The sequence below is a fragment of the Centropristis striata genome, chromosome 10 (genome assembly GCF_030273125.1).
Source record: "Centropristis striata isolate RG_2023a ecotype Rhode Island chromosome 10, C.striata_1.0, whole genome shotgun sequence".
NCBI lineage: Eukaryota > Metazoa > Chordata > Actinopteri > Perciformes > Serranidae > Centropristis > Centropristis striata.
This window is the reverse complement of record NC_081526.1, coordinates 25,406,051-25,423,396: the sequence shown is the minus strand read 5'-3', so window position 1 is coordinate 25,423,396 and position 17,346 is coordinate 25,406,051. Positions and strand designations below refer to the sequence as shown.

General features: G+C 37.6%; 1 protein-coding gene across 1 annotated transcript; it reads left to right on the top strand.

Annotated features, from left to right (window-relative positions):
- The first annotated feature begins 458 nt into the window (after positions 1 to 458).
- On the top strand, positions 459 to 17,113 carry crfb1 (cytokine receptor family member b1). Its single transcript, XM_059342592.1, has 8 exons — positions 459 to 583; positions 2,066 to 2,177; positions 2,346 to 2,466; positions 10,338 to 10,495; positions 12,851 to 13,014; positions 13,402 to 13,558; positions 14,217 to 14,347; positions 15,792 to 17,113. The coding sequence occupies exons 2-8, from the start codon at positions 2,108 to 2,110 to the stop codon at positions 16,602 to 16,604; spliced, it is 1,614 nt and encodes a 537-aa protein (XP_059198575.1). The 5' UTR covers positions 459 to 583; positions 2,066 to 2,107; the 3' UTR covers positions 16,605 to 17,113.
- Positions 17,114 to 17,346: the final 233 nt, after the last annotated feature.

The window sequence follows — 17,346 nt, the reverse complement described above, 5'->3', positions numbered from 1 at the left end:
ATTTTGTGGTTACAAAACTAACTAATATTATAGTGAAAATGTCCCTAGATTTCATCTTTGTCAACTTTATTCATACGTAAACCTTTTGGTTTATATGAAATCTATTTCATCTATTTGGTTTTGTGACTTAGTAAACTTATTGGGGCTGAGATGGATCAGACAAAGGAAATATAGGAACATTTATTGTGACCTTTTTGAATCTGGCACCCTACAAATACCGCATTACAAAAAAACTAAAACTAACACTAAAACTAATAAAAACTAAACTAAAACTAAGCATTTTCCAAAAAATAAAAACGAATTCAAACTAGCAAACTCACCCTAAAAACTAATTAAAACGAACTCAACATACGCAAGAGAAATCCCCGAGTCGAGTTCTCACTAAACCGCCTGGCAAGGCTCCTTCCGGTCGGCCTCCAGATACACGTCATGACGTCATGTCGCTGCTCTCTCTGGGCGGAACACAGCAGACCGGAGAGGACAGAGACACAGTACAGGTGTTTATGGGAGAGGAGAGGGGACACTGACGGGCAACGTTTCGCTTTTGCTTCTCGGACATTGAAACGACTTTGACCGCGTGTTGGTAAGTGACTGTTTTTCAGCTGTTAGCTACAAACTGTCAGTGTGTAGCTACTTAACTTCACTGGAACACGCTAATATCTGTAGACCATTGGAGTTTAATAGTCCACAGTGTTAATGCCAGGGCCATGTCCTTACTACCTACACTGTTGACATATAAATGTTCAGGTGTTTTCACAAGATACTCCCGAAGCGAGAGGTACAAACTGTCACTGTTTAAACAAATGTATTAGCCACAATGAGTTTCATATTGGGCTAATACGGTGGTAAATATGACAGTAGCCTCGGTCGAGAGAGAGAGAGAGAGAGAGAGAGAGAGAGAGAGAGAGCGAGAGGGAGAAACTTGGTAAATATGTCCGATGTGCAGCTCTTGGTAATCAGTAGATCAGTCCAAAACAAAATGTTGCCCTGGACACTGAAGTAAGCCTTTTACTCAATACAATGCTGAGCAGGGGAATTTGAGTAGCTCACGATGTAGAGGTGATGCTTTAAGAAAAATGTAATTGTGTTGTAGTCAATTCGAATCCAGCTCTCACCGATCTTGCAAACATTATATTTTTATGCCTTCCTTTTTATTTATAGATGGCTGTGATGTAGTGTTCACTTATACAACAATATTATCCACAGTAGATAGGAGATGTGACCTGAAAATCACCAGTTAGGCTATATGTTTATATGTGGCGAATCTGCTAACTGAGGCAAAAAACACAACTGCACACAGAGTACGGCAACCAGTTAGTGTTAACCAGTAAGGACTTAACACCGGCAACTAGGGCTGGGCGATATGGACCAAAAGTCATATCCCGATATTTTTAGGCTGAATATCGGTATATGATATATATCCCGATATTTTTATTGCAAAGTGTTAGAGCAAATGTTCAGTCAAAACCAAATATGACATGTCACAAGTAGTTTTATTGAAACTGTTTATTTAAGTGAACATAAATATTGTGTAACAACAGGAGAACCTTTTTTTGAATCAAAGTTCCATTAAATGCACATTTAAATAAAAAAAAAAATCTTAAAAATTGGCTATGAAATAAAATAGGCCAATCTTTTTCTGAAATAAATATATTTATATGAGAAAAGAACATTACAAAAGAACTAAATATGACAAACCTAAGTAAGGGCAGCATTTAAATATAAAAGAAGAAAAAAATTGAACTATATCGATATATGCGATATGGTCTAATTCCATATCACATTTAAAAATATATGGATGTATCTTTTATATTGATATATCGCCCAACCCTACCGGCAACCAGTTAAACCAGTAAGGGCATAACAGCAGTAATAAGTTGAAAGTTAATTAGATCACTAATATATTCATATGAGTGGAATTTAAGTGACCCCATTGCTTGAGAAATATTAGAACAAAATATATAAAAGAAGAAGAATGTGTTAACCTTTCAAGAAAGTATATCACTATTCAATATGACTGAATGCTTCTTATTAAAAAGGGATCCTGTTCTTGGTTTTAACGCAGCAACCATGCGGTCTATGGAGGAGGACCCAGACACACTGCACAATGTTTAATGAGGACCCAAGGATGAACTCTTTGCCTCTTCTTGTTTATTTCATACTACTTCTTGATTCTGGTGAGTAATCCCAAGTGAAGTACAGAAACATTTGTTGAATACCTCAGATAGCTTCTCCTCAACACACCCACTCACTGCTTTCAAAGCTGACGTCTCATTAAAGCACCTGACAGGTGTGTCTGTGGACCTTGTGCTTTGTTCATAGCTCATTTTCATGTGTGTTCACAGTGTTCACTCTCCTCCCTGCTCCGGTCAATGTTAGAGTCAGCTCTATCAACTTCCAGCATGTCCTGCAGTGGGATCCTGGGCCTGGCACCCCACCAGGAACACAGTATAGGATCATCAAAAGGTAATGTCTTTCTGGCCGCTCTTGTTCCTAGCATCAGCTATCAACCACAGCATAGGAATGCCTTCATAAACTCCCATTTTAACACACTTCTACAATCTCAACTTTCACTTAAACAAATCACAGTGTTTATTACAAATGTATGAATAGAAAAAAATGACACATGGTTGAGTTGCATCTGCAAAGTATCAAATTAAACAGGTTTTACAAAATAAAATAAAAAATACCTGGACAGAGTATCTTTATTAACCAGTACCTCAAAAGTGCTTTTTGTGTTTTTTTTCCCCCACTAAATGAAAATGCTGTGGCTGAAAATGAGAAGGTCTAGTCTTACTTCAGAAAAGATGGGTATTTTGTTTTTTTAAACAGAAAAAGCATGATACATTTTGACAGTTTTCTGACCTTGGGTATCTGGCATTGTAAAATAATTGTTATGAGTAGTGTTATTGATAGGATTGTTGTTGGTGAGCTAATCTTTTTTATGTAAAGAATATTAACTGAATATAAATGAACATGAAGAAGCCAAACACAACTGTACAGATTGTATGATTTCATAATGAAATTGACCAGACATTCTGTGCCCACTTTGGGTGCTTGACAACTTACAATACTACCAGAAGAAAATCTATCTTTTTGTTTTGTTTTGTTCATTTGTTATTTCCATCAGGTATCAGTTTTAGATGCTGCTGCAGGTAACCACGCTTGTTTTTGTCTAATATTCCCGGTACCTGATTATGTCTCAACCTAACTTAACTGCATTATCTAGAGGGGAAGACGTTAAATTCACCTTCTTTAATTTTAAAGGACTCAATAATTCTTTAAAACGAACAATGTACTACACCACATCCATCATCTCGGTGCACATATAATCTTTCTTGAAGAGGCTCACCTTAAAACTTTAGATCACTTAAAACTGAAGAGGGGGTAGGTTGGTCAGATTTATCACCCTTTGAGTGAACTTGGCGTCTCAATTTGTCTAACTTTGAATACTTAAAGTCCTTCTTATGCAAATCAACAATTCAGATCTCTTTTTTTGCGAGGCTTGGTCCACATCACCAGATGCTTCTTGTGAATAGCAAACTCAAAAAGTGGATGTGTTTTTTATAGCTCAATGTAGCTCTTTACCCCACTCAAATCTTGTTTCATTGATTGGACTCCAGGTTTGCTAACTCCTGACTCCAATTAGCTCTTGCTGGAGTCATTAGTTTAACAGAGTTTTTCTGCTGTCTAATATGTATACTGTAGAGCTGTACCATCTCTACACAGACATTTGGATATTTTGTGTTATATATTATTATTAATATTTTATATTCATGTGGAAAATAGCCAGTAAATAAAAAATCATATATTAAAAAATCTGAATCATTCATATGTGTATATGATTAACATCAGAGTGAATTTGTCATATCGGCCTTATCAGCTTTCATCAGCCTCTCTAACAACCACAAGCAACAACCGCCACCTTTAGTTTGGTCGTCTTTTCATGCATTTCATGGCTTGAACTGATCTGTGGCTTCTTTAAAGGAACATGTGACTGTGGGGAACTTTTTCTCTCTCTAACATTTGTTGTCTCTAACCGTGGCTGAGGCCTTGTTATGTAGTGTTTTTTTGCGTGCAGTGCAGCTGTGACCACAGAGAGGAACTGATGATTCAACCGTTGTTAGAAACAGCTCTGGGACTGGATTTCTGTCTGTCTGTGTGTGTCTGTGTGTCTGTCTGCCTGTCTGTCTGTCTGCATGTCTGTCTTTCTTTCTTAGATGACCAATCTTTGGTTTGACATTGTGAAGGTTCACATTCCATTATATTAACCTACACTGATAGAACAGAAAACACATGGTTTATTTAATGCTGGATTGAACTTGGAACTGGTGTTTTATTGATGTGTTGTGATAATGTTATAGCTAATCAGGTCTCCTCTTCACGATGTGAACTGTAAAGGATAAGACCGGTGATCTGTTTTAGTTTTTTTCTTTCTGTCAACAAATCCTTTGAGATCATTTCTTAACAAGTATTGTGTGTGAAACAAGCCTGCTATTTATCTTCTTCCTTTGTGCGATAGAGCTCTATTACTGCCCTGAAACGCATCCGTGAGCCACAGCCACCACTGACACGCCATGTTTATTGTCATGAACACACACACAAACACACACACACACACACACACACACTTGTGTATATCCATTGTGTATATTAATAATATTCACTAGAGGAAATGTGAATTTTCACCTTAATGGCACATTGTCTTCCCATACAGTTTGTGTGGGGAAGAGTATGTTTTTCTGTAGGAAGGCATTAACCCATTTAGGCCTAAAACGCCTGGAAAACCCATATTTTGAAAGAACCCCCTAAAACCTGAAGTTTTTCTGGAAATTCAACAGAAGATTTTTCAGCCTCTGTAGCAGATAGAAATGAAATTCAAAAAGTATTTGAGAGCTTATATCTGTTTATTTGTCCAAACCTTCAATAAAGTATCACAAAATAAAAATCAACAAACTCAGCAAATGTTACATTTGACTGAATAATAATACAATGATAATAATAATAATAATAATAATAATAATAATAATACATTTTATCTATATTGCACTTTTCAGGGTACTCAACGACACATAAACTAATATAAGACATAAACAGTCTTGATTTCTTATATCATCATCACAATCAATTAGTATTATTGTTATTATCTCCAGATGGCCACAAATTTGTCTGTTCTTCGGTGAAAATATGTCGTCTAAAAACATATTCCTCATCCATAAATCCCAGTCGATTGGTTCCGAGGGTTCAAAGTTCTGATCAACAATAAAATCGCCGGTGCTGTTTCCGTCACTTACTTCTAAGCTCCCTCCGCTATAGTCTTCTTCCGCCATGATTTCAAAGTTCTGGAAAAGTCCCATGTTGCATTGCGACACTCCCACATGTATCCTGATGCATTTTATTGACCAAGAGACCGAAAATAGGTGGAAAAAAACTACAAATACTACAAAACGACGTATCCGCTTTCCCGGCCTTAATGGTAGAATAACGCAACAGTGCTCCTGGTTTCAATGGTAGAAATGTGGTAATGCTTTCCCGCCTTAAATGGGTTAATGGAGAGCAGGGCTGGACAGGAAAAGGTTGGACTTGTATGTTTTGTTCTTGTTTTGATGCCAATGTATGTGGCAAGTGTTAGAAAAATTGCATGAGGAAACCTTGAAAATTGATAATCTGTCACAGACAGAAAAAATCTGTCACCAACAGAAAAAACCTCACCATTTTTCTGCGCATTCTTTGATGGGGAAATGAAGAGCTGGAGACGTCCAAGTTTCTCAGTTTAACAAAAGTTTTATTACAATACGTCAAAAAATGTGCACTTTACAGAGATCTCCGGGTTCAAAATTAACTCATGTCCCTGAATACAAACAGACGTGTTTCAGTTCGTGAAGTCTGAACCACGACCCTCTCCCTGGAACCCATTAAAATAACCTTACAATTGTTTACAAAACATGCTGGTCGATTTCCTCCAGGAAGTCCCGCCTTCCCCCTCCGCTGATTCGCCAGTCTTCTTTCATACCGTCACACATCAGGCCACCTGGGCATAACAATCACTGCAGCCCAGGACAAGGCCTTGTGGCCTGCTAACAAACTTGTTAGCACAAACATTTTTCCTTGTTATGACTTACAGAGATTCTCACACGGGATTTTCATTCGGCCTTCTGTGGTCTCCCCTCTCCAGACACACATACACACACACACACTCACAAATGCACATACACACACAGCAAAAACTGTGCACCAATATATCTGGATGTCATTCTTTGTGATTTATAGAATCTTAATCAGTTTAAGCAAATGGAATATATGTAATTAAAGTAATCATAGTTTTCTACATCAATATTAACACACAAACACAATCAATGTATCAAATCATATTGTCTGACTTAATATAAATGCATAGAGATATTTATTACAGTCAAGGTTTGACCTTTGATAGTGACCTGCGTCACTCACAGAGAACAGAGACAGACCACAGAGAAGCAGAAATAAAGCATAAAACCATTTACCAATATAGAAAATAATCAATTATTTTAACAATTCCCTCTTTTGGCCTAACATTCATTAGGCCAAGTCAAACAAAATTATGAATAGTAGCAATATCAGTGAGCAGCAAAGCATTTCAGAGTGGATAATGTCATTTGATATGGGGAAAGGGATTTACCTTCGATGACCATGGAGATGCAAAACACAGACAGAACAGATATGAGAAATACACACAACACACAACACCACTATGCTTGTGTCATCAATATGTCAATTTCTGTACATAATATAGTAATATTACCACCGTCCACTCTCCCCCTCGGCTCCAGGTGACAGAACAGGAAGCACTATAAAGAGAGATAGCAGAGCCAAACAGAACAACACAGCCGTCTCCAAAACAATCTTTCTGTACCCATTTATCAAAAAAATTTTGCAGTATATAATGTCAAAAACAATTGATTATATGAATATGATTTTTTCATGAATGTATGATTCTCACAGCTCTTTTTTAACCTGATATGGACTTGCCCAACGTGGTTCTGTCCACTTCCTGTTGATGACCTTCAGACACACACACACTCTCGGAGGGTCTTGCACCCTGCCAGAGTTTTTCTCTGTCTGGAGCTGTCATGTCTCCTGGACCTGTGTAGACAGGAGGCTTCCAGTGCAGTTAATGTACAGCAAAAGGACACAGGCAACTGTGGTAAATCCAGGGGCACCCCCCTTTCACCCACAGTGGCTGGTCCTTTAAAACATTTACTGTAGAATAGTGACGCACACTCAGTGGAAATGAAACCAAAATGTAACAAAATATCTCAGTACACTGATAACTGAATCAGTATCGGAGAATAAATTGCATGAAATGTTGGGGCAAGAATATAAATTCAGGCAGATTGTGAGTTCAAACATCCAAAAAAAAAATGTTTAATTACATACAGTTCGTAGCAAGCAAGTTGCCCTTCTCTTTTCTTCTCTTGTCAACACATACTAATACCTTCTTTTTTGTCTCTCTTCCCCTACGTACTCTTTTCCATCTATTACACTCACTTGATTTCAACCACCTGTCATCTATCCTTTAGCAAGATATCACATCAACTTACACAGGAAGTTGAGCAACTTGCGTTAACAATCTATTTCAGTTCCAAAACATAACTTTGACCAATGGGGTAAAAACAGACTTCATTTAAAACGGCTGCAATTTGCTATATAAATATATATTTGCAATATAATGAATGGACAAAATTTAAACATGCTAACGGGACTTCTGATAAATCCCCCCTCTTTTATTTATTTATTTTTTATTTTTTAACTGGCCTTCAAGACAAGTTTCACTCTGTCTTTTATAATTTTGTCACCAACGTCAAGGCCAAAATGTTGTGCTATTTTTAACAGCTGCTCTTTTGTGCAGAAAGCCAATAAGCTCCACTGAAAGGAGAAATAAAAAATAAAGAACAAAATAAAAAATAACTCATCAACACTTGTCATACTTGGGTGTGTGCAAAAAATCAATACACAACCAGCCAAACACTATGGCCTAGACAGTAAACAAGGCTCCCCTCTAGCTGACTACCTGACCATTACTAACTAGCTAATCTCAACCCTAGTCTTCATGTGGATGACCAGCGGTGGGTATTTACGCACTGATACCATGGCGAGGTGAAGCAACCAGAACTGGTCAACCTCCCCTTGACCATGATGTGCCCCCGAGACAAATGCTCTAACCAGAGCCACCACAGCACTAGTAAAACAAAAAATAAGACGAAACCCAAAGGGGTAACGCCACTTGGCCTCACAGGGGAACATTTGTTTACATTACAGTAACATTCTGCACACCAGTCAATTACAATTATACTACGCTTCCACACAGAGCAGGAAAAAAACTCCTTCACCCAAAACACAACTCATAAAGGAAAACAAAAAAAAAAACATAAACCAAAGATAAAAGTCAGAATAGGTAAGTGAGTGTAACTGTTAATTTGAAAAGAAAAATGTTATGTCTCCATAAACAAAACAATCAGGCCTGAAGGAGAGAACACCAGGCAACCTTGGAGCCTCTGTCTCTCTGCCTGCTTCTCTTTTTCTTTCCACACTGAAAATAACTCAAAAGATTTACTTAAAAAATATATTGTCAGTATTTGCACACAAATGATTTAAGTAAAATGTAATGCTGCAATATCAAATAACACTCACTTGCAAGTATCAAGTAAATTTTACATTCCATAAAACATAACAGTTCTGAAGATATTAAGTAACATTTACTTAATTCCATCCAAGTTTTAAGTTATATTTATTTAACCAAATTAAGTAAAGTCTATTTGTTTTTTCATAAACAAGAACATCATTTTACTCAAAAATTTAAGAACACTTTAAATATCTGTACACTGTAAAAAAAACAAAAAACAATAGCTACTCATTAAAGATGAGGCAACAGATTGCACGCAAAATTATGAATTAAATCTAACTATGTTACAAGTTGAGTTAATAACAACTTAAAAGGAAGTGCCTGTCAATTAGAAACAGACAAAATTCTCTTGATTTAGAATTACATACACATAAAGATTATATTTAATATGATCAAAATAAGTAGAATACTTCTCAAACATTTTTATATTTAAAGTCACTTAAACAACTGCCTCAAAATCAAGGACACATTTATATTGAATACATTTTATCAAATATATTAAGTAAAACAAAATGACTACAGAACAAGTCAATTAATCACCTTTGACTTTGTAAAAATAAAATACAATAAAAACTGAGCAGGTAAAATTTTAACCAAAATAGAAACTGGCAAAGCTGTTTTACTGGACATGAATATTTCATTAGACTGTGCAGGTGTCCCAATTATTTTGTACTTATTACAGATCTGGAATAGTACTTTTTAAATATGTAGTGAAAAAACTTATAACCATCTGAAACAGAGTTTCAACATTCATTACAGAAATCACTCACACAGACATGCTCAAAAACAACTTCTGGGGGAAGGTCAGTACAGAAACAGTCTCTTAAACTTTTAGCAGTGGCGTAAGGATTATTCATACCCTTATTTAAATGGAAAACCAAACAAACAAACAAACAAACAAACAAAAATAAAAAATGTACAAGTACTGCATTAAAATTTGTACTAACAGTAAATTTAAGATGTATCTCCAGCAAAAGGAATTTAAAGTAAGACTTAGTATATTTTTAAAAGAAAAATATCCAAATTTTGAGTACAAGCAGGGTAGTGACTGGCCTTGACCAGTGTGTGGATACTTCCACCTATATTTTTGTATGTATAACACATAGTAATGTAGTATTTAAACTTATTATCACCATTATTAACCTACACCACCAGTTACCACCCCCCCCACACACACACACTCACAAATGCACATACATACACAGAAAAAACTGTGCACCAATATATCTGGATGTCATTCTTTGTGATTTATAGAATCTTAATCAGTTTAAGCAAATGGAATATATGTAATTAAAGTAACCATAGTTTTCTACATCAATATTAACACACAAACACAATCAATGTATCAAATCATATTGTCTGACTTAATATAAATGCATAGAGATATTTATTACAGTCAAGGTTTGACCTTTGATAGTGACCTGCGTCACTCACAGAAAACAGAGACAGACCACAGAGAAGCAGAAATAAAGCATAAAACCATTTACCAATATAGAAAATAATCAATTATTTTAACACAAGTTCTCTCTCTCTCTCTCTCTCTCTTTCTCTTTCTCTTTCTCTTTCTCTTTCTCTTTCTCTCTCTCTCTCTCTCTCTCTCTCTCTCTCTCTCTCTACTGAGAGCCCTACTAGCATGAATTAAAATGCTGACAGTCTTCTGTTTGTCTTTGTGCAGGGTAAACAAGAAAGCAAAGCCAACCTTCTCAAACGGAACATCACTGAAGCTGAAGCTTCCACGATACAACGTGAGGTACGAGCTGACTGTGGAGGCATCCTACAACCAGACCCTGTCTCCACCGTCCAGGAAATACTTCTTCACCCCTTTCACAGACAGTATGTGGACATCGACATGCTTGTTGCCTTTGATTTAATGGATGATAAACTGTAATAATGCAGACACCAGTGTGGGTTACTTGAAGAAAATACAACAAACAACAATGTTTCAGAGACATTTAGCTATTGTTATTGTAGTTACAGTTCTTGAGGCAGTTAAGCAGTTAACTAGGGCTTAAATGATCAGTCAGTTAGTGTGTTTTCCTCCACCTGTTTATTGGACGTACTTAAGATTTGCATTTAACTGATTACAGGGCGTGAATCTGCAGGGGGAGTGTGAAGGCTGTTTTCTGAGCAATGGGCCTTAGCCGCAATGGGTGTTGGGTTTTTTTCTCAAGATAATGGGCTGTCGGACATTTTTGTCAATAGGATCTTTTTTAGATTATTAGGTAGGGGCGTGCCATATCCTATTCCATCATATACACTGATTTTAATCATTACATATTTTAATTTATTACTGTTAAGGAGAATAAGGTTCTTGTATGTTTTATTTAAGGAATCTTATTTTGACAGTCTTCTTGTAAATTCTGTGGTGGATTCTGTTAACACACTGTGCTTGAAAGCTGCATTTGTTTAGCGACAGGAAGTAATACAGACTGTTAGTCACAGTTTAACAACTTTAATTGTTAGCTAATGTTAGCTCGTGGCTACCGAACTGCATATGCAGCAGTGTGTTTGGATCACCACTGACCGGCCGAACAGGTTGATAGTATTTAGTTTGGCGTGTGCACATCACACGGATAGATCACGAGGGGGCGGGACTGATACAGACCTTAATTATACAGTCATGGAAAAAAATATTGGATCATTTTTACCCTTCAATTTCTTGTTCATTTTAATGTCTGGTACAACTAAAGGTACATTTGTTTGGACAAATATAATGATAACAACAAAAACAGCTCATAAGAGTTTAATTTAAGAGCTGATATCTAGACATTTAACATGGTTTTCTTGATGATAACCAAAATCATTATCATTATATTTGTCCAAACAAATTAAATTAAATTAACAAGAAAGCAAGGACAAAACATGGGTGGTCTAATAATTTTTTTTCCTGACTGTACAGTCTACGATACAGACTGGTGGGCATGTTTCTCTACCGCTGGAATTGTTTTGAAGCGTAGCAGTGGGGAGGGCAGCTCGGCATATTCAGTGCGCGTGTAAGTGAGTGAATGCGTGCCTGTCTTGGAGGAGGACAGAGAGGTGGGTCAGGGTTTAGACTGATGGGTGACAGATACTCTGCTGAGAAACAGCAACACAACGCAAAATAACTTTATATTATGAATAGTGTAGATATACTTTCAGTAGCTTGAAATGTGACGTTAGCGCAGCACATGAGATTATGTCGGGCCAGATTAGAGTTTGGGTAATTAATGGGAAACCCTGCTTCCATTTTGCACTGAAGAGCCTAGTCTATTTTTGTGTTTGGTAACTGTTGAGATTTGCACTTTACACAATTCAGATTGATGGTTGATTTTTATTTATTTGTACAATTTTTATTTATACTGGTTAAATTCAAATGTCTGTGCTCCGCCGGTGACAGCCCTGGCTGGAGGCATTGTGTAGTTGGGTTGTTTGTCCATCTTATTCTTGTGAACTGACATTTCAGATATGTTTTGAGGGAATTTCTTCAAATTTGGCACAAAGGTCCATTTGGACTCCAGGATGAACTGATTTAGATTTTACAGGTTGTACGTCAAAATTAGTATGACCTCACATAATACATTTTTGGCCACACATCTGATAAAATAAAATGGTGAGGTGAAGACATTTTGTAAATCAAAAGGTAAAAGGTCAATTTGTGACATCATAATATGCAAAACCCCTTTCTGGCTATTATTCTGTGCCATTTGGTCAGATATTGAAGATGCGTGTGTGAGGCATCAATGTTTTACAATAAGTAGCGTCCTGGTTGCAACAGCCATATTTAAAATGTTGTCTACTGTCAAGGCAACATCTGAGTTTGGAGGCAACATCTGAGTTTGGATGAGTATGGATGTAAGGTGCAACTGGACTGGTTAGAGAGGCATACAGATGTGAGCTAGTAGTTCTCGTCTTCTAATGGAGACTATTCTGACCTTGGGTCACATACACACACATGTATGCTGTATGAATTGTCCATACAGATGTATTCACATTTTCTCTTCTCCCTGGTGTACAGCACTAGTCAAAACACTGTCTGAAAGTCATATATAAAAACAGGACTCAACAGCAATAGAATGACCAAAAGCATGCCGTACACAGTGCCGATTGAATTTAAGATCACATCCTCTCTGCCACTCTTTTTGACACATATTTCTAATAATCCAGAAATTTCATAAATTTAAAAAGTATGTGTTGTCTTCTTGTGATAAGCCACAATAGGTCCTCCAAAGGTCTCACTGGCTGGTTGTGGAAACTGCATCAAAATCAACATTTCCCTCCCTGAACCTGACAGGAGCTCAGGAATCGATGATATCCAGAAGTTATATGCTGCTATGTTCAAAGTCCTTTGGAGGAAAGACCAAGAATCTAAAGTGGTAAGATGTCCTTTATTTAGATAACCACAGATGTTTTGTCATTCTGAATTGTACTGTGTATGGTGACTATGTTCACATTAGGTATTACATTAACACATTTACATTTACATTCCTATAACCAATAACTAGACACAAATGGCTCAAAAGTTGAAGGGAGGGGGAAGGGAGGTCTTTATTTTGTACCTGTTATGCAGCAGTAGCAGCAGCTCATGTCAAGTATTTTCATGATCCCATAGATGTTGTCTGACTGCTTGGAACTATAAAATGTTGGCCCAGGGTGAAACCAAGATTTGAATCACACAGTAATGGACTGAATGCTGAGGGTCAAGGTTGAGGCTGAAATGGAAATAATTGTAACAAAGCTTTTTCTCCAAATGTAACCTGCAGGACTCTGAACAAACATCAAACAGGAGCTTTACTGTGAACAACCTCCAGACTGGTACGAGATACTGTGTACAGGTGCACACAGTGATTATTGTAAACAAAAACACTGAGCCATCCGCATGGGACTGCGTCTTCACGAGCATCTTGGAACCAAGCATAGGTGAGCTGGACTTCCAGATTGGTGTTTATAATGTTGTGACAGTGTAATGGTGTTATCATAAAGATGCTATAAAGAAGTGTCCAAAGCCAGTGGCAGTTAGAGTTGGGAACCACAACACTGTTCCACATAAGAATGGAGTAAAAAAAATAAGAAAATTGGTTCTGCTTATTGTTTTTTAAAGGCACATTGGTACTCTTTCTGGTTGGATGGCATTGGACAAAGGATCAATTTTGTTTTTGCCATGTTTCTTTGTCAAGGCTCAGAGTTCTGAAATGAAAACATAGACAACACCTAAAACCACTACTAGTAATTTAAACCATGACATCATTAGGAAAATGTTAATGAAGTAATAAATCAAAGAAGAAATAGAGCCATTTTCTCATAGACTTCTCATGGGCTTAACTTTTCAAAAATGTAGATTAGAGGAGGAAACACATCACTGGCTAGCATGTGTAGAGTTTAAAATATTCTACAGCAGCTCAAATGCTTTGCAGAGAGCAGATGCTTTAGGATGATGTCAAGTGTTGCGCACCTTTAGAGAAAAAGGTCTATATTGTGGTCACACTTCCTGTGACATGGTCCAGCAAGTAAATGACTCCAGACTCCAGTAAATGACTCCAGACTGAACATTTTTTGATTATTGTGTGTTTGTCTCCAGACCATGCTGTTCCCGGTGCTCTTGCTGCTGCTCTGATTCTGGCTATTGGTGTCCTGACGATCTTCATGTTTTGCCTCCACTACACTGGAATTCTTTGTAAACTGAAGGCATCTGTGCCCAGAGGACTAATTGTAAGAAATATAATTGTGTCTATACTAGGGTTGTCACGATACTAAAATTTTCAACTCGATACCGATACTCAGGAAAATATTCGATACTCGATACCATTTTCAATACCACAAGGATAAAAAAAGACCTCAAAATTTAACAGAAATATTTTTATTAACAAGAAAAATGCAACATGTAAAAATTTACAGAACCACAGGTTAAATATTTATAATAAAAAACAGTTGTGCAAAAACAAACGGCAACTATGATAAGAAGCTTCAGGTCTGAGGTAGTGCAAAAAATAAATAAATACAATAAACAAAAGTAATTAGAACAATATTTTGAGGTTGTATGCTGTGCACAACATTAGGCAAGCTTGATAAAAAAAATAAAAATAACTTAAGTGTTCCTTCCTTGGCTATGCTTTACACACATAACAATAAACTATCGATACTTTTTAAAATTAGTATTGTATCCGGATACAACGTTTTAGTATCGATACGTTTTTGAGTATCAATACTTTTGACAACCCTAGTCTATACATAATATCGATCTATCGGGATTTAGAACGCCAAACTATTCCTTTAAACATCTCACAGTGACGGTGTACAGACCGGAGCATTCACTCAGTGCTGTGAAGGAGCAACTGTAAATCCAGTTTAGCTCTCAAGTTACGCACAAAAAATTAGCTGCTTTAGATTACTTCCAGCTTCCAGATTATTTGATTTGGTTGCATTGATACCCTACTGTAGTGGGGAATGTTAGAGAAATGCTTTGAGGAAACCTTTAAAATTGATGGGGAATGATGAGCAGGAGATGTCCAAGTTCTCAGTTTAACATAATTTTATTACAATATGTCAAGAAATGTGCAGTTACAGAGATCTCTGGGTTCAAACATCACTTCCCTGATACACAGGAGATTTACTAATCATGAAGGTAGATTTCTTCCAGGAAGTGCCGCCCTCTTGATCAGTTGATTTGTCAGTTTTAATCAATACAGGGACACGTCATGTCACCAGGCAGTAATCTGCCCAGAACACCATGTCCGTGTCCTGACCTGTTCCCCAAAACATTCAACAAAACCTCCTGCCTTGTTACGACTTACAGAGATATAATTGGAGACACAGATGTTGCAATGTGCACATAAAAAGCATATAATATATATTTTTATGATGATAGAATCTTACTAAGTTTAAGCAGTTGGGGTAAATGTATTTAGTTTCGATGTATCTACAGTAATCATAGTTTTAAAACAATATTAGCACATGATCATTGTATCAAAAGCATCTTACATGATTAATATATAAATGCATAGAGAGAGGGCACACACAGTGAATTACCCATGCATTACAGACAAAGAGACAGAATAACAGATTATTTTAACAGGAAGCTGCTGATCTTTGAGTTGACATTTCTATTACACCATCTTGCCAAACTCCCTGCCTGTCTGTCTCTTTGCTGCTCTAGGAGGCTGTGAACCAAGGCTACACCCTGACACCAGAGACGACAATCTGTGATAAGATCTCAATTAGCACAGAGGTGGCTCAACAGAGGAAGAACAACAATCCCCCCACTTCTCAACCTGCCACCAGGGGCACTAACTCTGATGAGGAGGAGGAGGAGGAGGAGGAAGAGGAAGGGAGAAACGTATACATAGACAGAGACGCAGAGCTCTCCTCAGCTGAAAGTTCCTGCCAGGGCTCTGTTGATAAGTCGGGGAACAGCAAGGTGGCTGCATCAGAGGGCTCTGGGTGTGTGAAGGTGGAGACGGAGCTACCAGACACACAGTTTGAGGATGACGTCCCATTTGATGGGTTTGATCAGGATGAGGCCAAAGCTGAAGAAGCAGAGATTTCTCTAATGCCTGAGGGACCAGTCACATGTACGGTGGAGGAGGATCAGGAGGAGGTGTGTGAGAGATCAGGGAATATCAATCTGTTCTCAGTCACCATTTCTGCACTCGCTGTATGTGAGGAAGAGGAGGAGGAGGAGGAGGAGCAGAATACAGGAGATTCTCTTACAGACTTTTTAAAACGGTCTGATCTGGAGCCTCTACTGCCAAAAGGCTCAATGCCGACTTTGAGCATCACAGACTCACAAACTGAGTCAGATGATCAGACACCTCCCGTATTAATGCTACCTACACAAGAAGGTTTGACTGTGAATCTGTATGAAGCTGGCTGTCACAAAACATGTGATGGTGAGACACAGTATGAAGACATGGCGGAGGAGGAGGAAGAAGAGGAGGAGGAATTATCTGGATATATGGCACATAGGTGATAGTTTGTTCTGACCTGTGTTCATATATACTTTAATTCATTAATTCCTTCCAAGGAAGACCGATCCTTTTTATTTGAGGGAAAAATGTATATGCAGTTTTAGCGGCCTGTTTTTCTATTCTTTATGAAATGCAACAACACATGACTACATTTCTCATGTAGTTCCAACATCACAGTAGCCACTAGGGTTGAGTGAGTAAACTTGTCACTATCCACACTAGTGATGTGTCCTCATTGGGTAGCTGTGTTCTGTAAATAGTTTTCTTATTCTTGTGATCAAAAACTGTCTGAAGCTCAACTCTGAGCCTGTTTTGTAAATAGTTTTCAAATGCATCATATCTATGACAACTTCTGGTCAACCCATGTTATATTCAGGCTTAAAATATCATCTTCCAGTTATTTTTCCACTCTTTTCCAGTCTGAGTGAAGCCCACTTCTGCTTTAATCCCCTACCATTCTTATACATGTGGCATCAGAGTGGTGGGCACAGACACCAGCCATTCCATGTTGCTCTGTAATCATGAAGAGGCTGAGCCCAGGAGACTAATTCACCTGCTTGATGCCCTGGAGCATGGCTCTACTACCTGCCTGGTACCCACTGTGGATACTGATGTTGTCATTATCCTCATAGGCAAGTTCCATGAGCTGCTCACCAAGTATCCAGCTGCAGACATCTGGCTCGCTTTTGGCACTGGACAACACATATTTTCATATAAATACCATTTGCCATGCTCTGGGCAAAG